General features: G+C 44.3%; 1 protein-coding gene across 1 annotated transcript in view; it reads right to left on the bottom strand.

The window, feature by feature from the left end:
• LOC111874516 (max-interacting protein 1-like) overlaps positions 1-22,935 on the bottom strand; it is a 92,881-nt gene that overhangs the window by 46,783 nt on the left and 23,163 nt on the right. The window contains exon 2 of the mRNA XM_023870082.2: positions 9,482-9,683. Within this exon, the coding sequence (XP_023725850.1) occupies positions 9,482-9,683 (202 nt within the window). The remainder of the gene's footprint in view (positions 1-9,481; positions 9,684-22,935) is intronic.

Genomic DNA, 22,935 nt, shown 5'->3' on the forward strand with positions numbered 1-22,935 from the left:
GCATGCACTATCGAAAGGCGAAAGCAGTTGTTGCTAACACTGTCCTGCGTACAGTGGCATTCACAGCAAATCAATATTCCCCTTGGATCTGACATCAAGCAACGTGGCCCCCGTAATTCGCGGAACACAGGCGTCTCCTGATGCCTGCGGGGCTCCCCAAACGACGCCTCAATGAATTCGATGTATTTAGGCAATCAACTTCAACATCTGCTCTCACTCATTTAATCAATGGCATCCAAACACCACATGTGAAACAGAGCGAACCCTCTCACGAGTGCATTCACTTTTCCTGAAATTTTCACTTTTGGGGGAGGGACATGGACGTAGCAAGACCCCACTCCAATTATATAAAAAAAAAGATTGAGAGGAGTATACCAATTACGAATACATGTATTTTCCTTTCACTGTTTTCAGCAAAGCTAACCAGACATAAACATACGAATGTTATACAGAGTGATTCTAAATTATTGTCGGAGTTCCCATGGCGTATGCTTTTCTAACCGGAAAAAAAAAAAAAAATAGAACTGCTTATGGAATCTGAAAGATTAATTCAAAAAGTTTTATTGTCTGCAGAATTAGTACTGCAGAACACTAAACAACTTGAACATGCGTGGCATGTGAGATGTTCAAGCGGTGTTCAATTTCCCTGCAAGTGTTCTCCAGCGTTTGCGGTGTAACTGTTTCCATAGCAGCAACAATTTTCAACTTCAGCTCATCAAGGGAGGTCACAGGAGTCTTGTAAACAATGTCCTTAAGGTATCCCCACAGGAAGAAACCAAGCGGTGTAATGTCGGGTGATCGTGGAGGCCACGGAATTGGTCCATCACGCCCAACCCAGCGCCCAGGAAACTGCATATCAAGAAATTATCAGACAATACAAGCCCAATGTGGGGGTGCACCATCTTGCTCGAACACCATATCTGGCTGATGATCTTCCAGCTGGGGTAACACATACAACTGTAGCATGTCCAGGTAGGTCACCTGTACAGGCGGGGTCGAATACCTCCACAGCAGCCCTGCGAATCGTAGGAGGCGACAAAAAGGGAAGTCTCGAATCTGAGACAGTAAAATATGGTGAAGAGTCCCTCAGAACCCGGACCCAGAAATGACTGCGCTGGCGACGGCGAGCAGCAATTGTAAAAGACAGACCCGTCCTCTCGTCAGAGAGAGCGCCGTACATCAACAAACCCGCAACTGTCTGACAGTAATAAAAATCTGGTCGTAAGCCCCAGATGGGTGCTTTATTCCAAGACAGAGTGGCAGACTGACCGTCGGTCGTGACATAAGACTCAGACTCAGTAGGAACAGATCGACTGGAGCGATAGCAAATTGGAACTAGGAGCTGTGGGCATCAAGAGAATGCAAGATGAATTAGAAGTCAGCCTCTGAAGACTCAGTGAGTGATTAGAAGACTTAGTCACAGTGAGACTGTTTTAATTCCGTTACCAGGAGACGACTATTGAAGAGTGACAATCCTAGTGCGTGTGTAACGATGAGCTGTAACTTGCGTAAATCAGCGGTAGCGTTGTATTGATTGTAATTAAGAGAGATTGTATAAGGGGTTAATAAATCCACTCATCAATTCAAACCCCGTCTACAAGTCACTAAAACATGTGACTATATATATGTAGACGTAACTTTTACTTTATTAATGATTGTATTTTCACATACACCCTACAAGTTTTTGTAAAATGAAAAATATAACTTCCGATATAAACTTCATATACAGTGGAGGTTACAGAGGACAATTCAGTTTTTGTACCCTTAGTCTAAAAATGCTTATACTGTGATGTCGACTTACATTACAACTAAAGGGTATTTAACTTCACACTTAAAGTTGCAGGAAACGTTATACTGCCTGGTCTGTGTGAACTAAAGTCTTTTAGTTTATTGAATCTGGTGCATAGCTTGGTACATTGGACAGTACTTCTATGCTGGTGTGTGGTCGGTTGAAAGTCGACCCACGCTTCGGAGGAATATGTCTCCATCTTCAGGGTCGAAGAATAAGCCGAGGAAGAAACCAATCGTGAAAGTAAAGCTATCCTTGTACCAGGCCGTGAAGGCCCATAGGGTTGTGAGACGCTGTGGGTCCCACATTATCTAGACATTCGGCTCAAAGATGGCGGTAAGGTTGTCAGCCCTACGCGCCGGGCGCGCTTTACTCCCCAAGAAAATTATTTAATTAATTCCTGGTTATCATTTCTGTTAGAGGCTGAGTAAACCCCAGGGCCTAAGGCGGGAGGAAGGATTAGGTCACTGAAAAAAATCCAATGACCTCATCGGGACTTGAACCCGGGACCTTCCGGCTTGTAGCATAGCCCCTCAGGTGGCAGAGTTATATACCAGCAGATAGAATCACCGCTGTGAGAACCTCACGATTCTATAATACACTGCTTCGGTCACAATTGGCGTCGAAAACAACAGCAGCCATAACCTTGAACCCAAATGGAAGTAAGCTGGAATTTGCGTAATCAGTGAACTTATTCACAGATAACTTACGGCCACAGGACAAGGCGCCAACTCTATAAAAAGGCATATTAAACGGAACCAGGGTTCAGGCCTTATTACCAAAGAGCACGATTATATTACATCCGCCAGGACAGCTGGACATGAAGTACCGGTGTTCAATTTCCGACAGGAATGAAACTTTCTTTTTCATCAACACGTTCGACCAACACCAAGACCCACCCAACGTTCTAGCTAAGGGGGTACTGAAGGCTGTTTCCATAACAGCAAACCGGAGGGAGCGCAAACCTTACCACTCACCTGCATCTGGTACAAAGAGTAAGTCATAATTCGAAACATTTCATCTTCACTGACCGCCTCTGTGGTCTAGCGGTCAGAGTTCCAGGGTTCGATTCCCGGCGCTACCACATTTTCTGAGAAGTAGTGGGTCTGGAACGGGGTTCTCTCAGCCTCGTGAGGATAACTGAGGAGCGGCTCCGGTCTAGGAAACCGAGCTTAACGGCCGTGGTGATTCGTTTCGCTGACCACGTGACATCTTCTATCCGCAAAAGTTGGCACTAACTTAGCCGACAAGCGGCGGTCTCTCGGTTGGTATAGTTCGCTTACGGACTACAGGCTACGGAGTTTGTTTTTGTTCACCTTCACTTCTCGGTACGTCTTCGCGGGGCGATGCTTAAGAACATGAACTAGTTTGCTAATGGTCTATGGATCTTAAAATTCAGAGAACAGTTCCAAATGTTTTCACAAAATACTGTACGTGACGTATTTATACCAAAGCATGCAACTGTTCGGGGGCATGCGGTAGTGTAGTTGATTGAGGCCCTACGCTACAAGCTGGGAGGTCGCGGGTTGGATTCTCGATGTCATTGGATTTTTCAATGGACATAATCCTTCCAGCCGCACTATGGCCTTGGGGTCGACTCAGCCTCTAACAGAAATGAGTACCAGGAATATTCTTGGGAGGTAGATGACGACCGGCGCGTAAGGCTGAGAAGCTCACCGCCATCTGTGAACCGCTTGTCAAGAAAATGTGGGAGCCTCGACGTCTCACGACGCTATGGGCCTCCGCGGTTATTTGCAGGGATAGCTCTACCTTCTTTTTTATGCAACTGTTCCGGTAACTACAATCTTGGACTGTCACTGTTACTGAGTTCAACCGGCCATAATTGATGTTGTAGGCTACGGAGCATGGAAACAGAAAAAGAAAGTTAACTATAACCTCGGGGGGGCACGTGGTAGCGTAGTTGGTTGAGGCACTATGCTACAAGCCGGAAGGTCGCGGGTTCAAGTCCCGATGAGGTCACTGGATTTTTTCAATTGACCTAATCCTTCCAGCCGCATTATGGCCTTGGGGTCGAGTCGGCCTCTAACAGAAATGAGTACCAGGAATATTCTTGGGGGTAAAGCGCGGCCGGCACGTAAGGCTAACAACCTTGCCGCCATCTATGAGCCGATTGTCTATAAAATGAGGGAACCTCAACATCTCACAACCCTGTGGGCCTCCATGGCCTGTTACAGGGATAGCTTCACTTTTTACTTTTACCTATAACCTCGTACAAAAGGTAAGGAGTGTGACCTGGAAGACGACAGTCAGAGGGGAGATGAAACCGCCAAGAAACAATATAGCCAGCGAAATGTCACGAGTCCCCCTCTTTGCTGAATGTCATCTGACAATTTTATTGTTACAGAACAAATACCATGGCGTCACCATGACTTCTGTCAACACTTCGTTATAACAACGGCTGTGCTGGTAGAATGACTAGGCATCGTTAGCCCTTGAGGCTGGAGCCCACCCTCGATTTAGGTTAGGGCGTGTCAAGAATATCCCAGACAGCCAGCATTTAAGTGATTATGTACGCGCACGTGAGGGTCATCCGTACCAGACTCCAACCGTCGCTACTAATATTACGAATACAAAGTAATAAAAAGTATCGCCATAACAAACAATTCTCGAAAAGTCGTACAGGTATACATAAAATACATATTAGGCAATGGGTAACAGTCAACATATCATTTTCTTCTTCTTCTTCGGGCGCTACAGCCCATGATGAACTTTGGCCTCTTTTACAAATGCTCTCCACTGGTCCCGATCCTACGACTTTCGTCTGAAATTTATAAAGCTAACTGTTTTCAAATCTTCTTCAGCTGAATCCAGTCATGTAACAGGCCTGCCTACTCCCCCAGTACCTTCTGGAAGAGTCCCACTTCTATATAGGGACAGCACATTTCAAGTTCCCACTCCCAAGTCCTTGAATTTGCTATATCGTTTTAGCTGTTTCGGTCCGGCTGCAATCGTCAAAAGTTTCTCAACAATTAAGGCTATTTTCGGGGTTCGATTGTGAACTCCACGCCCAACACCCAATCTAAATGACCAATGTATCCCTTTTCATCTGGATTATCACCTTTGACCTGTCCGGCATGGTAGACCCTATCAATAGCTAGGCTACCGCCAGCATAGCTCTCAGGATCATATGACCATGCAAGACCCACCATTACCTCAAAGTAGGGATATACTACACATAATCAAGCACTGTTGCAACCAGAATCAGTCGACTCTAAGATCAAGCACACGCAGACTGGCGTTTGTATACAACAATACGATCTGTAATTCTGGACGGAACCAAACGGAAGACTAACGCGCAGAGGCCACTGAAAATGAAAACTGTTAACTGCGTAGCTACGTTGTATTCTAGATGCAGCCGAGCGGTTTATCAACACTCAAAAGGCTACTTGCCGATTCTGCGATCACGTTAATGACAATTACTGTCACTGTCGTATATATTTGAACCTAGGTGGGCCCACGATGAGAAAAATGAGGCCCCAAATGAAGAGCCCGTGCAAAAACACGCCCTACGTGGCCTTCAGAACTATCTGGCAAGCAGCCAGTGTCAGGATTGCATAACAAGCAATGTCACGGAAATTTAAACGTGCCAACTCCCAAATAGAATCTTCAACCTCAAGGCGGTCTCACACTGGAGCGGAGCCGCACTACGCCAATTCATTGAGACCAAGTACAATACTACGCATCAGCGCCACGCGCCAGTGTGAAGCCAGCCTTATACACTGTAAAGAGTTGCGAAGACGCAAATTTGTAGATACCCTTCACCACTTCACTGGACAAACATGTGTCGGTTACGTCATAGGACGTCCTCCAGGCGACTCTACAAGAATCTGTCCTATACTTAACAAGGATATACGTGACTTCCTGTTCCCTACAGAATTTACACTAAAACTCATGACTTCCGGGCACAGTCCAGTGATCAGTCCTTATGAACGCGGCAATGAACTGTAGGTCCTGAATAGGTGAGCGAGGTACTCTGCTCCATCTTGGAGCCTGTTAATCAGTCAGCAAAAACTCGTTAGTATTCGCAACTTCAATTACAATCCATACTCACAATCCAATACAATATACTTACAGACACCTATAACCACACAGGTTGGCTCATGAGGTAATGGCTCTGATTTCTATTCTGAGGGTTCCCGGTTAGAATCTTGGATGGGATATACACAGTCCTGAGTGGGCTCATCACATTGGCCGCGCGGTCTGCCTTCGCTCGCTCGAACGCTGGGATCGTGGGTTCGAATCCCACTCAAGGCATGGATGTTTGTGTTGGTCTATGTGACGGCCTTGCGATGGGCTGATCCCCCATCCAAGGAGTCCTACCGACTGTATAGAGGTTTCAGAAACTGAAAAGACGGCAAAGGTCCAACAAAAGGACTTAGTGCCATATACAGATAAGAGTTCTCTGTGGGTGCCTCATAGCAAACGTGATAAAATTTCAAATTAGGCCACGACAGCTTCCTTCCACATATTTTTCTAAATCTCTGTTCACTAGTCATTCTATTATCCGAACTATAAAATCCGACCTACAGGCAGCATCGTCAAATAAACAGTATGTCCACACACAACCGTATGGCTTCTTTTTTCAGAAGAGTATGCATACCGGCAGGACTGTCTAAGCCGCACAACTCCCGGTGCATTGTATGTTTCGGCCATGAGGTTACCATCGAGCGTGAGAGTATCTACAGGTATGTTTCTGGAAAAGGGGAGAGAAGTGAACCCGTGCGAGCGGGCGCACATACAGGGTGTACAGATTATCGTTCGACTGGTTCCCGCAGCTGACACGGTAGTCTTCTCGCGCAGACCCTTCGCGGCAGCCGGAGATTCAAAGCGAACTTATCCGCTTTGGGTGGGTTGAGAGCGAGTCCACTCGGTACGCCTGCCACCATTTGGCCTACTGTAATAGTCCCGGATGATAGATGATAATAAGCGTGAAGCAGGCGGTGCAATAATAATTGACAAGGGAAACCGAAGTCCTCGGAGAAAACGTGCCCCAGTTGCACTGTCCACCATAAATACATTACCTGACATGGGATCGAACCCAGGCCGCCGACTAATCGCCCGAGCTATGTAGCGGACTCTGTAGTGTAACTTCCNCTGGGATCGAACCCAGGCCGCCGAGGTGGGAAGCCGGCGACTAATCGCCCGAGCTATGTAGCGGACTCTGTAGTGTAACTTCCTTTATACAAGAGTGTCGGAGTTCCGAACGTCTATCCGTAAGCAAGCCTCACCTCGTGATAACGTGTTTCTAGACACGTCGAAGCTGTTATACGTGAATGGCTAAAATTTCAGGCCCGTTTTCTTGAAGACATTCCAAAGAATTCGGACTGTTCGCATACACTGCTGCCTTCTGAGCGAACACAGAGGTCACAGGCAACTGAGCCGAATGATCGCAGAGGCTACAGTCTTGGACTTATGATTCGTTCGCTGAAGACTTTATCTAATGCATCCATAGGATTGTTCGCAATATGTGTTCTTGCATTAACTTGCACAGTAGTCCATTGCATTTTTTCTCTAGTCAGATGACCGAAGAAAGGTGAAAGAATCCACGTCACATAACACTCTAAATTTATTATTTCGTGAAATAATACGAGCCCAAATATCCTCGGCGCACTAATCTCACACCAAATTTCAAATCTGGAACGGGACCTCATGCAGAGTATCACGATTTTCTATGCTATAATATCTGTTATTTTGACGGTTTACATAACCACTTAAATTGAACCATGCATCGTCACAGTAAAACCTAGGTTGTAGGCCAAGTAGTCCATCAAATACCGACTGCTGCAACCACCTACAGGGCAGCATTCCTGTATGGCAATCTGTAGGGAACACATTATGTTCGACTGTATGACATCACTTCAGAAAATCTGCATGAATGCGAGCTTCCTTCTGCCAACCTACATTAAACTACTTAATCACTTAATTAATTACTTAATTAGTTTATAATAAATTAATTACTTATAATAATAAATTTAAATAATATAAAATAATATATATCATAAAATAATAATAATAAATTACTTATATAAAGGAGCAAGAAGACGTGGCGACTTCTTCGAGCATGCTTCTAGTTGAGTACCAACGTCATACAAATTTTTTTATTCAGTCTTTTTCGAATTTTCGTTTTGTACAGCACCGATCCCGTAGAACGTAACTTTGTTACCGTACTGTGAATCGTTGCGTGGCACTGTACTGTCATGATACTTCCTACAAACTTCCCACATTTCCTCCATGAGAAATACTGTGCTGAGGTCTCATATCTGAATAATTTCTGTTTAACACTATATTTCACCGGGTGACTACTCGACAATTCGGCGGTCAGCAGCGGACAAGGGGGCATGAACAAATTCCTCGCCGTCCGGTCTAAAGATAAACTTGATTCTGTGTATATATTATATATATATAAAATTGGAAATGGTTTATAACTATCAGCGGCTAGCAGTGTACAAGGATGTCCGAATTTCTAGCCGGCCAGTCTAAGGTAAATTTGATTCTGTGTATGGTAAAGTTGTCCCTGTGCTTAACTAAGCACTACACTATGAAGGCGTATGGGGGAGTGGATGTATAGATCCGATTGTGTGTATACGCTGTATATACAATGGGAAATGGTTTATGACTATGTACTATGCGTACGTCACGTCCTTCTCATGCCGTATACACGCACGTGGTGACTATGTTAAAAAGCGTGTCACCTGAACGGTAAAGATGAAAGAAAGATATTACATGAAGGAACAAAAAAAGGAATAAACAGAGTATGTATGAAGATAAGAAAGAAATGATATAGCCATGAATTTCAAACAAAAGAGTCTTGCTAAATGGAATTATCTTTCAGGTTATTTTTCTGATATGATCTGTACCAGAATACCGTATTTACGCATGTATACGCCGCACATTTTTTGCCAAAAATTCAAGAGGAAAACTGGGGTGCGGCTTATATTCGAAATATTCGAAATCACACTTCATTTAAAAAAAAATATATTCATAATTAGTAATACAGGGTGTTCTACTCCTGAAATAATATTCCAAGAAAATTATTTTTTCTATAATTTGTCTGAAAATTGTGCTGCGGCCTATACACGCACGCGGCCTATACATGCGTAAATACGGTAATCATTGGCGCGTCCATAATCGAACATCAAGTGTATAAATACTGACGTATCGAGACAAGAAGCGATTCGGATAGCGTTTACAGAACTCAATAAAGCAAAGACAGAGCGGCAACCATGGGTCTACCTGTACTTCTATATGGAGCCGCATGATTCTCTTCAAGATTGTGACAACGGCTTGTTCATTTTACAAATATTAAGGTGGAAATCGTCCATTTCTGAGGTACATCTCATATAAAAGACTTTTAGGAAGATGGCTCTACTTCCATCTTCAGGTAACTCTTTGCCAATATGCCTATATTAAAAATATGCCACTCTTTTACCCTGATGATAAAGGCAGAAAATTCCTCGAAATTCTTGATAAGCATCTACCAGACTACACGGCGTTACATCCGAGAGGACAGTAATATTCATACTCATTGCCGGGGAACCTCAAATCTCAAAACACATTCTATCGGTTCTGTATCAAAGATTACTTGCAGTGTATACTGCTCACTGCCAGTGTGGCGACAACCAGCGACACTCTGGCGCAAACAGCAGTCACACAGCAGTACACAAGCCTTACCTGACTCGGAGACGGACGAAGGCGATCCCGAAGAGGAGGAATTTGTACTGGAGACAGTGGAGGTGCTGCATTCGGAAACGGAGCGTCGCTTCGAAAGCGCATTGTGCGCGTTCAACTGTTCAAGCCGCCGCCTCAGGTAGCGGTGTTCCCGGTGCAGGTGCTCTTTGTGCACCGCGTGTTTCCGTTCCCGGTCCTCCAGGTTCTGCAACCACAACACAATTAACTTCACCTCCTGAAACAGCTCTATCAATGTACAAAGTGACTACAGACGTCTAACAACAAGCAATGCCGGAAATGCCACATCATGGAAACCAAATGGCCAGGAGGTTCATCTCTGTTGATGATGACGAGGGCTGCCCGTGTGGAAAAGTGTGATCCAGTCAAGCAGGATATGAGGGTGCGAAATGGATTACTCGGGTTCACGAAGTCCAGTGGCAGGCTCTTGTGAACGTGGTAATGAAGATTGTTCCATAAAAGGCGAGGAATGAATCTAAGCTACTATTAGCTTGTAAGATTTGAGGCTTTCACGGCGGCGACTATGAAGAAAGCAGTCTTCTGGGATTTGGCACCGTGTATATGTGGTGTTAACCGACGTTTCAGAGGAACGTATCGCCTCCATCTTCAGGGTAGAAGAAAAAATATAAGAAATCTGCAAGCGAAGAGACCGTAATTACCGGTTCTCACGGTCTCTTCGCTTGCAGATTTCTTATATTTTTTCTTCTACCCTGAAGATGGAGGCGATACGTTCCTCCGAAACGTCGGTTAACACCACATATACACGGTGCCAAATCCCAGAGGACTGCTTTCTTCATACTATTAGCTTCTCAAGAAGGACTGCTAGAATTGCAGCACGTATGTGAGGGGCCAGAAATGCGTATGAAATTTTCGAATTACCGAGTTTTGGGCCTTTGTCCTTCCTCCGGTATCCTACATAACAAGAAAGAACACAACGTTTCAGAAACAGACCCAATAGCCGGAACGTTATGTTATTTAGTGTTTTTCAGAATACCGTACGGCGGGCAGCGTCCAGAATCCCAGTAATTCCGAGTGTTATACAACCCTTCAGAATCTACTTATGTGAAACTTTATTTGAGCAATCGGAACGGAAAATATCACTTGAAAGACTTAGGGGTAGCAGGGAGGGGTTTTCTAAAACAAACCTTCCAGAAATAGGTGTGCAACTATTAACTTTCAAAGACGGACCTTTAAGTAGAACATCCCACTGCAATAAGGTGAGACGTCTGAAACGTTTACTTACAGTTCTTGTTCATGAAACCCTACACTACAAGCAACAGAGGAGCCAACCGAACAGCGACAATGTGACATCACCTAGGTCTCAAGGCGGTAATGATCAGTAGGAAGCATTGCTTGAATGGTGACTGGGAGGGCGGGAGTTTGTCCCACAGTGACCTTGCACTCTACAAATCCAATTTGGACTGTCCTGAACTGAATGGTGTCTCGATGCTGACAAACTTGAGTCCATGCACCTGCTCACGACCCATACCATACATCAACAGCCATAAAAGCTGCGAGCTCTATAACACGCGTTCGTGCAGGATATCTCGTCAGGAGCAAGCGGAGTTCACGTTAAATTGTTATGGTCTGGATTAGTTGATTTTAATGGTTTCTTATCGTAAAATATGCTGAAAATTTAACATCAAGCCTCAGTTGTTATATAAACTGTTCACAGGTTTAACAGTTAAATTATAACGAGCTTCAAATTCCAATACAGAAGGGCTCCAAAGGTGAGTCAATAGTACTACATGCATACAAAAGAAGTTCGCGACTTTTTTTAACACCTGTGCAGGTTTCCCTACGCAGGCAAACATAAGTCATCATGGCTTTTAGGAGTTGAGCAGGTGGGCCTCCGGAGCTTCTGTGAGTACGCATTCTCAAACTGCTTCCCTCTCTTCGGTACGCCTACCCAACGCAAAAATCTCATTGTTCAGAGTAACAACATTTCTTGTCTAATTTCGGAGGCGATTCCAAATACAAGCGGACGCCAATTAAACTATTTCTATCTATCTACCTGCCTACCTACATATCTATCTGTCTATCTACCTACCTACCTACCTACATATCTATCTGTCTATCTACCTACCTACCTACATATCTATCTTTCTATCTACCTACCTACATATCTATCTATCTATCTACCTACCTACCGACATATCTATCTGTCTATCTATCTACCTACCTACCTATCCACCCATCTATCCACCTACCTATTTAGTTTGCTCTCACTTTGAACATAGGGCATCAGCGAAACGCTTCGTTCACTTCAGTTGCTTAATCTTAAAGAGTCGACAGGACTCCCTTGATGGGGATCATCACGACTCAAGGCCGCTACCTACACAGGAAAACTAGAACCCAGAATAAATGACCACAAACATCCATGCCTTCAATAGGATTCGAACCCACTATTCCAGCGTTTTGCCGGTCACGGTAGCCGAGCGGTCTAAGGCATGCACTCTCTTCGCTCGCTCGGAAGCCGGGATCGTGGGTTCGAATCCCACACAGGGCATGGATGTTTGTGTGCGTTTTTCTGTGTTTGTCTACAGGTAGAGGCCTTGCGACGAGTTGATTACTGGCCCAAGGAGTCCTACCGAACGTGTAAGATCTAGTAAACCGAAGTGAAACGAAGAGTTTCATGGAGGTAGGCCTAGGCCCAAATTGGGGCTGTAGCGCCACAGAAAAAAAAAATTCCCAGCGTTTTAGCGGGCTAAGACATTTCATGCCTTAGACTGCGCGGCCACTGTGATTGGCATTTAAACTAATTACAGGGCGAGATTTCTCAGTGACTATAAGTTTCATGCAACAAATATGACAGCACCCGTAAGCGGTTTAAATTCTATACGATTCATACCTGCACATCAAACTCTACAAACATACCACCCCAGATAGCAACACATAACCAAAAGGGGTATAATGTTTTGACGGAGGGCTCGGTCTATCGACAACAGAATTCCAAAATTATTCAAGACTCTGGTCATTTTTAAATTAGTTCTTCGCTATTCAGCATAATTAACTGGCCTTCATATTCATCTACGGTGAAGACAGATCTACTCTGAAATCAATTAATTAAGAAACTGCTCAAGTTAATACAGAGTCAGGCCTGAATGTGTAAAATGAAAACATTATGGGGAGGCTGCATCTGTCTGAAGGCATGCTGTTACCTCTCCGAAACTACTCGACGAATTTCGACAAAATTTCGAGCTCTACAATAAACACTGTCGGAGAGATTCAGATCGGTCCTTCTATGCTGATGAGAGTTACACCTCTTCAATGAAACTCTTAACGATACCAACACCCAACGAAATACAAAGAAAAATAAATCCAAATTGTAAGCACTGGGGTCTCTGCAGCATATAGCAATATTCGGATATGCAACAGATGAACATCAAACAAAACAAACAAAAAACAAACTCCGTGGCCTGTAGTCCACAAGAGAACTGTACTGACCGAGCGACCGCCGCTTGTCGGCGAAGCCAGTGCCAACTTTTGCGGATACAGGGTGTCGCGTGGTCAGCGCAACGGATCTTCAAGGCCGTTAATCTCGGTTTTCTAGACCGGAGCCGCTATTTTTCCATTCAAGTAGCTCCTCAGTTATCCTAACTAGGCTGAGTGGGACCCGTTCCAGACCCACTACTTCTCCGAAAATCTGGTAGCGTCGGGAATCGAATCCGGATCTGTAGCCAGGAACTGTGACCAGTAGACCACGGAGGCGGTCAACAAATGAAGATAGAGACTAATAAAATGAAGAACAACCGCAAAGAACGTACACTGAAAATACTGATTCTTCCAAATGGAATACGCCTTTCCACTCTTGTTAGAAGCCCTCTGAAGTTGCAAAGCTGAGGATTCCTACTGTACGTATGTGTCAACATGAGTGCACCGAGACTAAACCCACTGCCATCTGTAACTAATCTGACAGATTCTGACCAACGCGTCATCTTCCCTACTCCACATAACTCAGACCATCGCACATTGGTCTAAAAATGAGCGAAAACCTTGAAGCAAGAAATAGACTCCGTAGAACAGTGATGGGTCACAGTCCATACAAGGGCGACACCTGGAAACAATTATTTAACCTCACTAAAATAAAACTGTTTTAACCAGAATATTTCTCCGAAATGTTCAAAATGAAAGGACCTGATTCATGACTCCCACATTTCTCTGCGTGCACACATTCAGGGGGCACAGGACTCGAAATAGCCTGATATCCTTCGTGATTCCCCTCCGGATGAATGCCGGATTAGTAATTAAAACGGGACACGAAAGCTTCTTCCCTCTCAGATCCTGTCCCGTCGATGCCAAACAATTTAGGCAACTGAAAAAAAAACGGCATTAAAGGACGAACAAACTAAGCAGAGGACTTTTTCTCAATAATCAGTCCAATTAAAAGCACATCTTAATAGACACCAGAGGCTTCTGAAATGTGTCAAAATTTAAGTATCTGGGGGGAGGCCGCTCCACAGCGCAAGCGGACAGTCGCTGGCTTCCCACCGTGGCGGCCCGGGTTCGATCCCAAGTCTGGTCAAGTGCGATTTTTGGTGGACAAAGTGGTGCTGGGGCGAGTTTTCTCCAAGTACTTCAGTTTCCCCTGCCAATCTTCATTCCACCAAATTCTCCATCATCATAATCACCCGGGGCAGGCTACAATAGGCCAATCAGTGGCCACCGTGTCGAGTGGACCCAGCTGGACTCCACCCCCCACTAAGTATCCGGGGTGAGTAACAAACTGAAACCATGTTCATAATCAGTGGCGCTCTGATAAGTTCAGCAAGCCCGCGATTACAGTCGGAGTTCGACTCCCGGTAGGATAAAGACTGTTCTCTCTACGTCGTCCAGACCGGTTCCGGGTTCCACCCAAACTCCTATTCAATAGGCGTTGAAGGTTGTTTCCTCCCAGGGGGGGGGGGCCGAGGCCTGAAGCTGACCGCTAACCTCCAACTAGTGCCGAGGTCAAGCACGAGTGGATCCATACATCCACTCCCCATACGTCTTCAAGGCGTGGCGTTTAATTAGTTAAGCACAGGGCCACCTCTTTACTACTCACATCTTTCAATAATCACATGTATTATTAGCCAGTGCTTTTATTCCACCGCTAATTATGTTTATCGGGAGATATATTTATGTCCGCAACAAAAATTCATCAAGGTAGGTCTCAAAGAACGAAATCACAATTTCTTACCTACTCTCAACTGAAGTACATCTATGAATTCCTTTACCTCTTTTTATTTTCCCTTGGCGCTACAGCCCTCATGTGGGTCTAGGCCTACCTCCATGAACTTCTCCGTTCACTTCGGTTTTACTAGATCTTAGACATACGGTAGGACTCCTTGGGCGGGTGATCAGCTCGTAGCAAGGCCTCTATCTACACACAAACACAGAAAAAGGCACACAAACATCCATGCCCTGAGTGGGACCTTCATCTCTTACTCTCTTTAATTTCACATTATAAATCGCCAAGTTCCTTACAATAGTACTTTGATTATCTTTGTATTACGTACTGAGACCGCCTCTGTGGTCTAGTGGTCAGAGTTCCTGGCTACAGATCCAGAGGTCTCGCGTTCGATTCCCGGAAATAGCACATGTTCTGAGAAATAGTGGGTCTGGAACGGGGCCTACTCAGCCTCGTGAGGATTATTGAGGAGCTACTTCAAGGAAATAGCGACTCCAGTCCATAAAACCGAGATTAACGGCCGTGGGGATCCGTTGCGCTGACCACGCGACACCCTCTATCCGCAAAAGTTGGCACTAACTTCGCCGACAAGCGGCGGTCGCTCGGTCGGTATAGTTCGCTTGCGGACTAAAGGCCACGGAGTTTGTTTTTCAATACGTATTGTCAGTGTGCGATAATCCTAACCAAGCAGCACAGTACGGCATACTCGTCTTTATGTTCGGGGCTTCATCTCGCCCCCAAATTGTATGTTTCTGTGTGCTGGTCAGCAAGGAGACGCATGAATTCTGTAAACAAGTCCAAAATTATTTACACATATGTGCACTTGGCCGGTCACGGTAGCCGAGCGGTCTAAGGCATGTACTGTCTTCGCTCGCTCGGAAGACGGGACCGTGGGTTCGAATCCCACACAAGGCATGTATAGCTGGTGTGTGTATGCGTTTATTCTGTGTCTGTGTTGCCCTGTGTTTAGGTAGAGGCCTTGCGACGAGCTGATCAGCCGTCCGAGCAGTCCTACCGTCTGTAAGACGATCATGAAACTGAGAAATCAGCCCCATGCTCCAAAGTGGGAGCGAAGAAGACGAAAAAAAAAATGTACAGTTGATTTAAAAATAAGGAATGTTCAATATCTACGCCGGTCGCAGGACCTTCAGGAACTGCTGGAGTTGTAATTCACTTGTGCTAATGGGCAACAATATTCACAGATTTGTGCGCTAATACACGCATGCGGGAACACTGCTGCGTTGAGAACATTTGGAATCCTGAAGAAAGAAGTCTTCTGGGATTTGGCACCGTGTATATGTGGTATTAACCGACGTTTCGGAGGAACGTATCGTCTCCATCTTCAGGGTAGAAGAAAAAATATAAGAAATCTGCAAGCGAAGAGACCGTGAGAACCGGTAAAAGCAGACTGCTTTCCTCACAGTCACCGCCGTGAAAGCCTCAAATCTTACATTTGGAATCCTGTCTCAAATCTAGCAAGGTAAAGACTAAATATACAAAACTACGAACATGGGTGTAAAATTAGTTTTTTTTTTTCGTGTAAAGGGAATGACTATAGATTCTGGGTGCTGAGGAGACTATCTGGTACAAGGGGTAGGAAGAATTACGTAATGCAGAGTTTCATAACTCGTATTCTTCGCCAAACAGGCCAATTAAGGAAGAGCAAAGAGAATGACATCGGGGGGGGGGGATAGGATGTCGATGGAAGACAATATTAAAGTGGATGCTCAATAAATAGGGCCTGAGGATGGAGACTATTCGACTTTATCTTCTGAACACGGTAACGAAACTTAGGATTTCATAAAACATTGGTACTTCTCGGCTATTTGAGCGGCTATTAGCTTCTTTTGTGGAGCAATATATAAACAGTAATAAACTGCTAATGCACGTGTGCAGAGAGAAGGTGTAAGATCTCTCATATCCTGTCGAGAGGATGCAGAATAAAAACGTTAAAAACAAAACACAGGAAGAACAACTGTAAGGACACCAATACATATTTAGAGTAACACAGGCTAACCAACAATTAATATAAAACAAAGAGTGCAGAATCCACAGTACATACTTTCCGAATTTATTTTTATCAGTGGGCTTCATGTTCATTTACTGAGCTTAGAGACAATTCTTTTCTGTGATGTTTTGTATGAAGAAATCGGGTGGAGGAAATGAGGGCCAACAATTCGTAACATAGACTAAGTTTATTTCAGGTTAGGTTAGGCTGAGCTAGCATGTTGAAAAAATAATTAGGACTATTTATTTCGCTTGTAGCTAGCTAAACATGCGGAGTACTGGTATAATGCTTCACAAAAAACAAAACTCTCGGAGTCTGTATTTACAATCGTGTTCCTTTCAGGATATATGGCTGAATTCGTTCGGAAACATATTTCCTTCTGTTCCTCTTTTCGCCTCCATAACCCATTTCCTTTCTTCCACACTACATTGGTTTACGTGCCTTCACACTCACAAACACCAGCGACCGCCAGCGACTGTACCTAAATGTCATCTGTACGCATGCGCCAGAAGCGATTCGCGGCACAAAAGAGCGAGATATCAAAGGCATGGCTGCATCAATACATCAAATGTGACCAAGTGTCCAATTAAAACTTCTTCGTCTTAATAAGACAACTAGCGCTTCCATTGTTCCGCCAGACACAGTTCGTCCAATCTCAAAGTTTACTGTAGTTTAATAATTGCAACTTCTATGGCTGCATTCAACTCATGAAACCTTGTCTCTCTCTATAGCTGCCCTTACGACAAAAGTAACAAGAATTTGAAAGAGGAGAGGACACTATTTTTGCGTTTAAGTAATCAGAACTTGGGTGTACTGAAGTAAAGATTCTGATCAAAATGTCAGTGCCTTGCCATAACATAAATGCAAGTTGCCTCTGTGCCACAGAACCTTCCATGAAACTGTATAAGAGTCGTGAATATAAGCTACTGACCGCTTTACTCGGGCTATGAGTCCCAGAGACCATCTCCAGAGACTGTTAAGGAGATAAGACCGAGGAAGATGAGATGTAGACAACGTTAACCAGGAGTTCGTCACAAATATCAACACAATATTATATTGCAGCATCTAACCAGGAGTTCGTCACAAATATCAACACAATATTATATTGTAGCACCGTGCCGCACTTCACAACCTCACGTGGAGCACGACAAATATATTGACGTCCGTAACCCGATATTTAAGGCTTCACATGAATTAAACACAAGATAAAGTCATGTAAGCACTATAAGATAGAACCAATCCATCCCGCAAAAATTAGCAAGAAAGACGCGCAGAATAGCACAACAGGCAGAACAACGCGTGACTTCGTGTAAGCAGGCAACAAGTGACCAAAGATATACTAACACACATAATATACAAGATTCTAATAAAGATATTTATATATGACACGGATATATGTGCATAGAAGGGATAGCAAAATAACGACCAAAAACCAACGATACGGAAGCACAGCAGTTTCTCATTTATAATTTATAATTTTAAAACAACTGATGATGACCATATAGGTCGAAACATGTAGGGAATAACTTCTAATAAGTTAAAAATCTATATGATCTGCAAAACTTTTAAAATGAATAACTTTTAGCAAGTTTTATAGAAAGACGTACAGCGCGTGAGACTGAAACCATCTGATAATAACTGCGTGTATACACTCTCAATTCTTCGGGGTACCTAAAAAAAACTCCGCCGGTGGTGAATAATTTCAACAGGCTTACTTATCGATGGTGTACTGCATCACAGTACCGGTACACAAACCCAGCTCACGCAAAGATTTGCTGGCCCTTTATTTTATGGTGGCGCTGTAATTCGTCTGCGCAGGAAATCTGGTCCAGTCAGCTACTACAAACTTACATTCTGCGGTAGGCCGGTGTGACGGCAGCAACATAGGAGGAAGGCGCATAAAGTACACGTTCTTAGAGTGTCTCCTGTATATAAAATACTGTGGACAGACGTTGGACACTCAAAGCTCAAGTGATGCACCAGTAAAATCCAAGCACAATATATAAGTACATTTCATCTTCCAATTTCTCAGTATGTTTGCCCATAGATTGGCCGCGCCACAGCTCAGGCGGGTAGTCGCTGGCTTCCCACCGCGGCGGCCCGGCTTCGAGCCCAGGTCTGGTCAAGTGGGATTTGTGGTGGACAAAGTGGCGGTGGGGAATGTTTTCTCCGAGTACTTCGGTTTCCCCTGCCAATCTTCATTCTACCAATTGCTCCACAATCACCCTCACCTATCATCTGGGGCTAGTACAATAGGCCAGAAGTGGCCGCAGTACAAGGGACTTAGTCCCACCCCACTAGCAATAAAAAAATGTTTCCCCTACTGGTACCATTAGATGAGACTTTTCAATCAGTACTGTAACTATACCAGAAGTTGGATGATAGAGAAATAGGGGTTCGGTTCCAGCCCGATTCCGAGGCTCACCCAGACTCCTAGTCAATCGGTAGGCTGTCCCTGTAACAGGCCGTGAAGGCCACTGGGATCTGAGAGGTCGAGGCTCCCATATTTTCTCTAGACAGTTAGCTCACAGATGGCAGTAAGGTTGTCAGCCTTACACGCCGGCCGCCCTCTACCTCCCAGGAAAATTTCTGGTACTCATTTCTGTCATAGTCTGAGTCGACCCCAGGGCCATAGTGCGGCTGGAAGGATTGGGCCACCCCAACGAGACCACAACAAAGTAACGCGTCCACACTTACACGTACGTGGACACGCTGTGTACCGATTTCACATTCGAGAAGCGGGAAACGAACCTTCTAATCTCCCCATCACAAGAAACATGCGGACGTGCTAACTCGCACTCTTGAAATTATCATAATCCATACTGCAAAGCCGACAAGTAAGGATGAATGGACACAAACCATACGAGTTAAGAAGAAATCCAAAGATGAGAATAAAGATAACCTTCGACAGGTTCTCGGTTTTGTAAGAACTTACAGCTGAGAAACTTTCTGAGCACGAAAGCACTATTGCTAGTAGACTCAATGCGCCTTTGTATCCGAGCACGCGATTCTTGCATCCAGAGGCTACGCTAAACTACCTGTAAAGCCGATAACAATCTTCATTAGCTAGCAGTTAAGGTACAAAAATGTAAATTTGCACTGATAAAGAGATTACTATGCGTACTGTTGCATTAAAATACATAATCACGAGGAAGAACACAGAATTCCTTGACTACGATCCGTTAATAGAAATGAACGGCACAATAAGGCTGACTTCAAATCATTCAAAAAATAATTATTTTACATCTTGTAGAGTGTACCACTTGTGACATGAGGTTGGAGGAAACTGCATAATGAGGAGCTTCTTAACTTATACTCTTCTCAAAGTATAATTAGAATGATCAAGTCAATGATGAGATGGGCAGGGCATGTAGCACGAATGGGTGAGAAGAGGAAGCATATAGGATATAGGTGGGAAAGCCAGAAGGAAAGAGACCACTATGAAGACCAAGACGTAGGTGAGTGGACAATATTAAAATGGAAGTTAGATAGGATGGTATGGTGTGGACTGGATCGATCTGGTTCAGGATAGGGACCAGTGGAGGGCTCTTGTGAACACGGTAATGAACCTTCGGGTTCCATAAAATGCTGGGCAGCTTCTCAAGAAGGTTTCAGCTCCATGAGCGAGTGAGTGAGAGTGTACCACCTACGATCGTAACTCTGTGTAACGGCCATACTTGAGAAAAGTCATGAAGTTCGATTTGGGCTTGATGTGATGTATGCTTCCAGTTATTCAGCCGGAGAGGCGCGTCCATCGCATAATGTGTTATTTATGCATTTTCTGCAAGGTATCCGTAAGCAAAATAAATTTCAAAGTTTCTGAACATCACAACACATTCCTTTAAAGGTTTCGGACAATTAATTAGTAATTATACTAAAGTATACACTGCCCTCTGTGTGAGGTGCATCTGATATAGGTTATAGTGCATTTCGCGTGCTGCCTTCACTCCAGTCCTCGCGTGACTGGCTGTCATGGTCCTAACACGTTTTCACTTCCTATTTTCACATCGGAAGCACTGGTTGCGACCGAAACGGAGACATTCTGAAATTCCCTACCAAGTTAGCACCACAAGAGAAGAGATATACGTATTTCCACTGCGTCCTCCTTCATTTTCCCCACAGCACCACAGCCGAATTTTGAACAAGTACGCATGTCCTACAGAGCCTGGATAGCGCAGTCGGTATAGCGACTGGCTACGAACTGGACGATCAAGTGGTCAGAGTTCGAGTCCCGGTAAGGTCAAGGCTTTTCTCTTCTCCACGACGTTCAGGCCGGCTCTTGGGCCCACCCTCCCTTCTATCTAATTCGTGCCGGAGGCACTTTCCCTGGGGGTAATGCAGCAGGGCCGTGAAGCTGACAACTCACTTCCAACTAGTGCTGATGCCAAGAAAATGTGGATCTATACATCCACTCCCCCATACGCCTTCATGGCGCAGTGCTTAATTAGTTAAGCACAGGGACAACTTTACCTTACTTTACTTACGTATGTCCTCCTACACGCAACACTGGTAACACGTTTCTTTCCCAACTACAGGAAGGGAGAGATTATAAAACAGAGCTTGTATACTTCGAAGAAAGGAATGCATGTTGTAACGTAGTTTATCAGGCTGTGAATGCCCACAAATATAACGACATTTCATTACCACGACCGTACGTACATAAATAATTACGTTATGAGTTTCTTTTATGGCCTATTAACCAAGAAACCAGCTTCCTTACGAACCCTCAAGACCCCGAAAATTCAATACTGCTATATCAAAGAATGAATGGATTCTTTTTTTCAAATGGCCCATATGGCTTTATAGTGTTTTGCTTAAGCACAGGGCCACCTTTACATTTAATGCCAAAGTTTCACGCTGGACACGAAGTCCGCAACAGGGTTCCTTAAGACACATAACATCTGACTGGACAAGCGTCCGGTGAGTGTAGATGAAGACCAAAACTTTATATGCATTTGTCACGTCTTTCGGTACACATGCCAGTATCAAGTTTAACTGAAATTCGTTTGGCAGTTTCGCAGATATAACATGTGGACGGTGAGACCTCCTATTATACGTTCATTTTATGAACTTCGTGGAAAGAATGCATAAAAAATACTTCCGGTATCAGGATAACTGTATCGTTGTAGTAAACAAACGGAACGTGTCTGGTGATGTTTGGACCCGGTACAGTCATCGAATGAAGCAATGGCCAATTTTGTTCCTCCTTAAAACGACATCAAGCTAAGAATGAAACGGTGGGAACTGGAAATCTGAGAACGTGTCCTTACTATTCATGTAGGTAACTGCATTCTGTAAGGAGGCTTCTGGCCGGAGGCCAATCCACTTTCTTTAATCCTGCTCTATAAAAATATTTCGGCAGACTTCACTGTCAACCTCGACAGAAGCCGGGAGAAGGGATGACGATGAATAAACGTGTTAGTAGCTTGGAGGTCGAGAATACGTATATAGAAAGGCAACACGTCACCGAGCCAATTAACTACATATGGAAGCAGCTCTCCTGGCGAACTTCTGCTCGGAAGAGGCGACGGCCAGATGCAACGAACTATTCCCTTCCTTCATTCCTTTCATCCAGTCTTTCATTGCTTCTTTCCATCCGACAATCAATCCCATCTTCTTTCTTACGTCTGTCATTTCTTACTCTTTCTTCTGTACTGTAACATGTAGACCCGTTGTTAAGCAATGGCCGCAACACACCCCTAACACGCAACAACAGAACTTTTGAGGGTGTTTCCTGTGATATCCGTGCCGAGGTGTTATAAGTAGGACAATTATACAGTTCAGTTAGTTGTGAAACAGTCGCCGGCCAGTAAGGACGTGGAACCGCAAGCTACGGCGTTGGAACTCGTTAACAGGCGACAACCGGTGAAGACACAGCTGACTCAGAAGACTCAGTGCGTGCTGTAGTGAACTGTAGAGGGTGTGAATTTTCGACAGTCCTATAGTTACTTGTAGTTACGAACTGTAAGTGCTCCATAAGTCAAATTATCAATCCAAACCTCGTCTATAGTCACACTGAAATACGTGACAGGACTTTCCTTTCCTTCCATCAAACATAGCAGGTAAAATGCTACAATACAGAAATTTAAGAATGAAAAGCAGCCGTAGACTGTTTCAAGACATGCCTATAAATTATTGAAGCATATCATCCCCAAAACTGTAGAAGTTGGGATAACCACACATCAATATAAGGAAAACAACATAATTCTAAAATACAACTTCAGTATCTAACTTTATAATCGACCAACTTCGTCTAAGGCC

The sequence above is a fragment of the Cryptotermes secundus genome, unplaced genomic scaffold (assembly GCF_002891405.2).
Source record: "Cryptotermes secundus unplaced genomic scaffold, Csec_1.0 scaffold629, whole genome shotgun sequence".
NCBI classification, from domain to species: Eukaryota; Metazoa; Arthropoda; class Insecta; order Blattodea; family Kalotermitidae; genus Cryptotermes; species Cryptotermes secundus.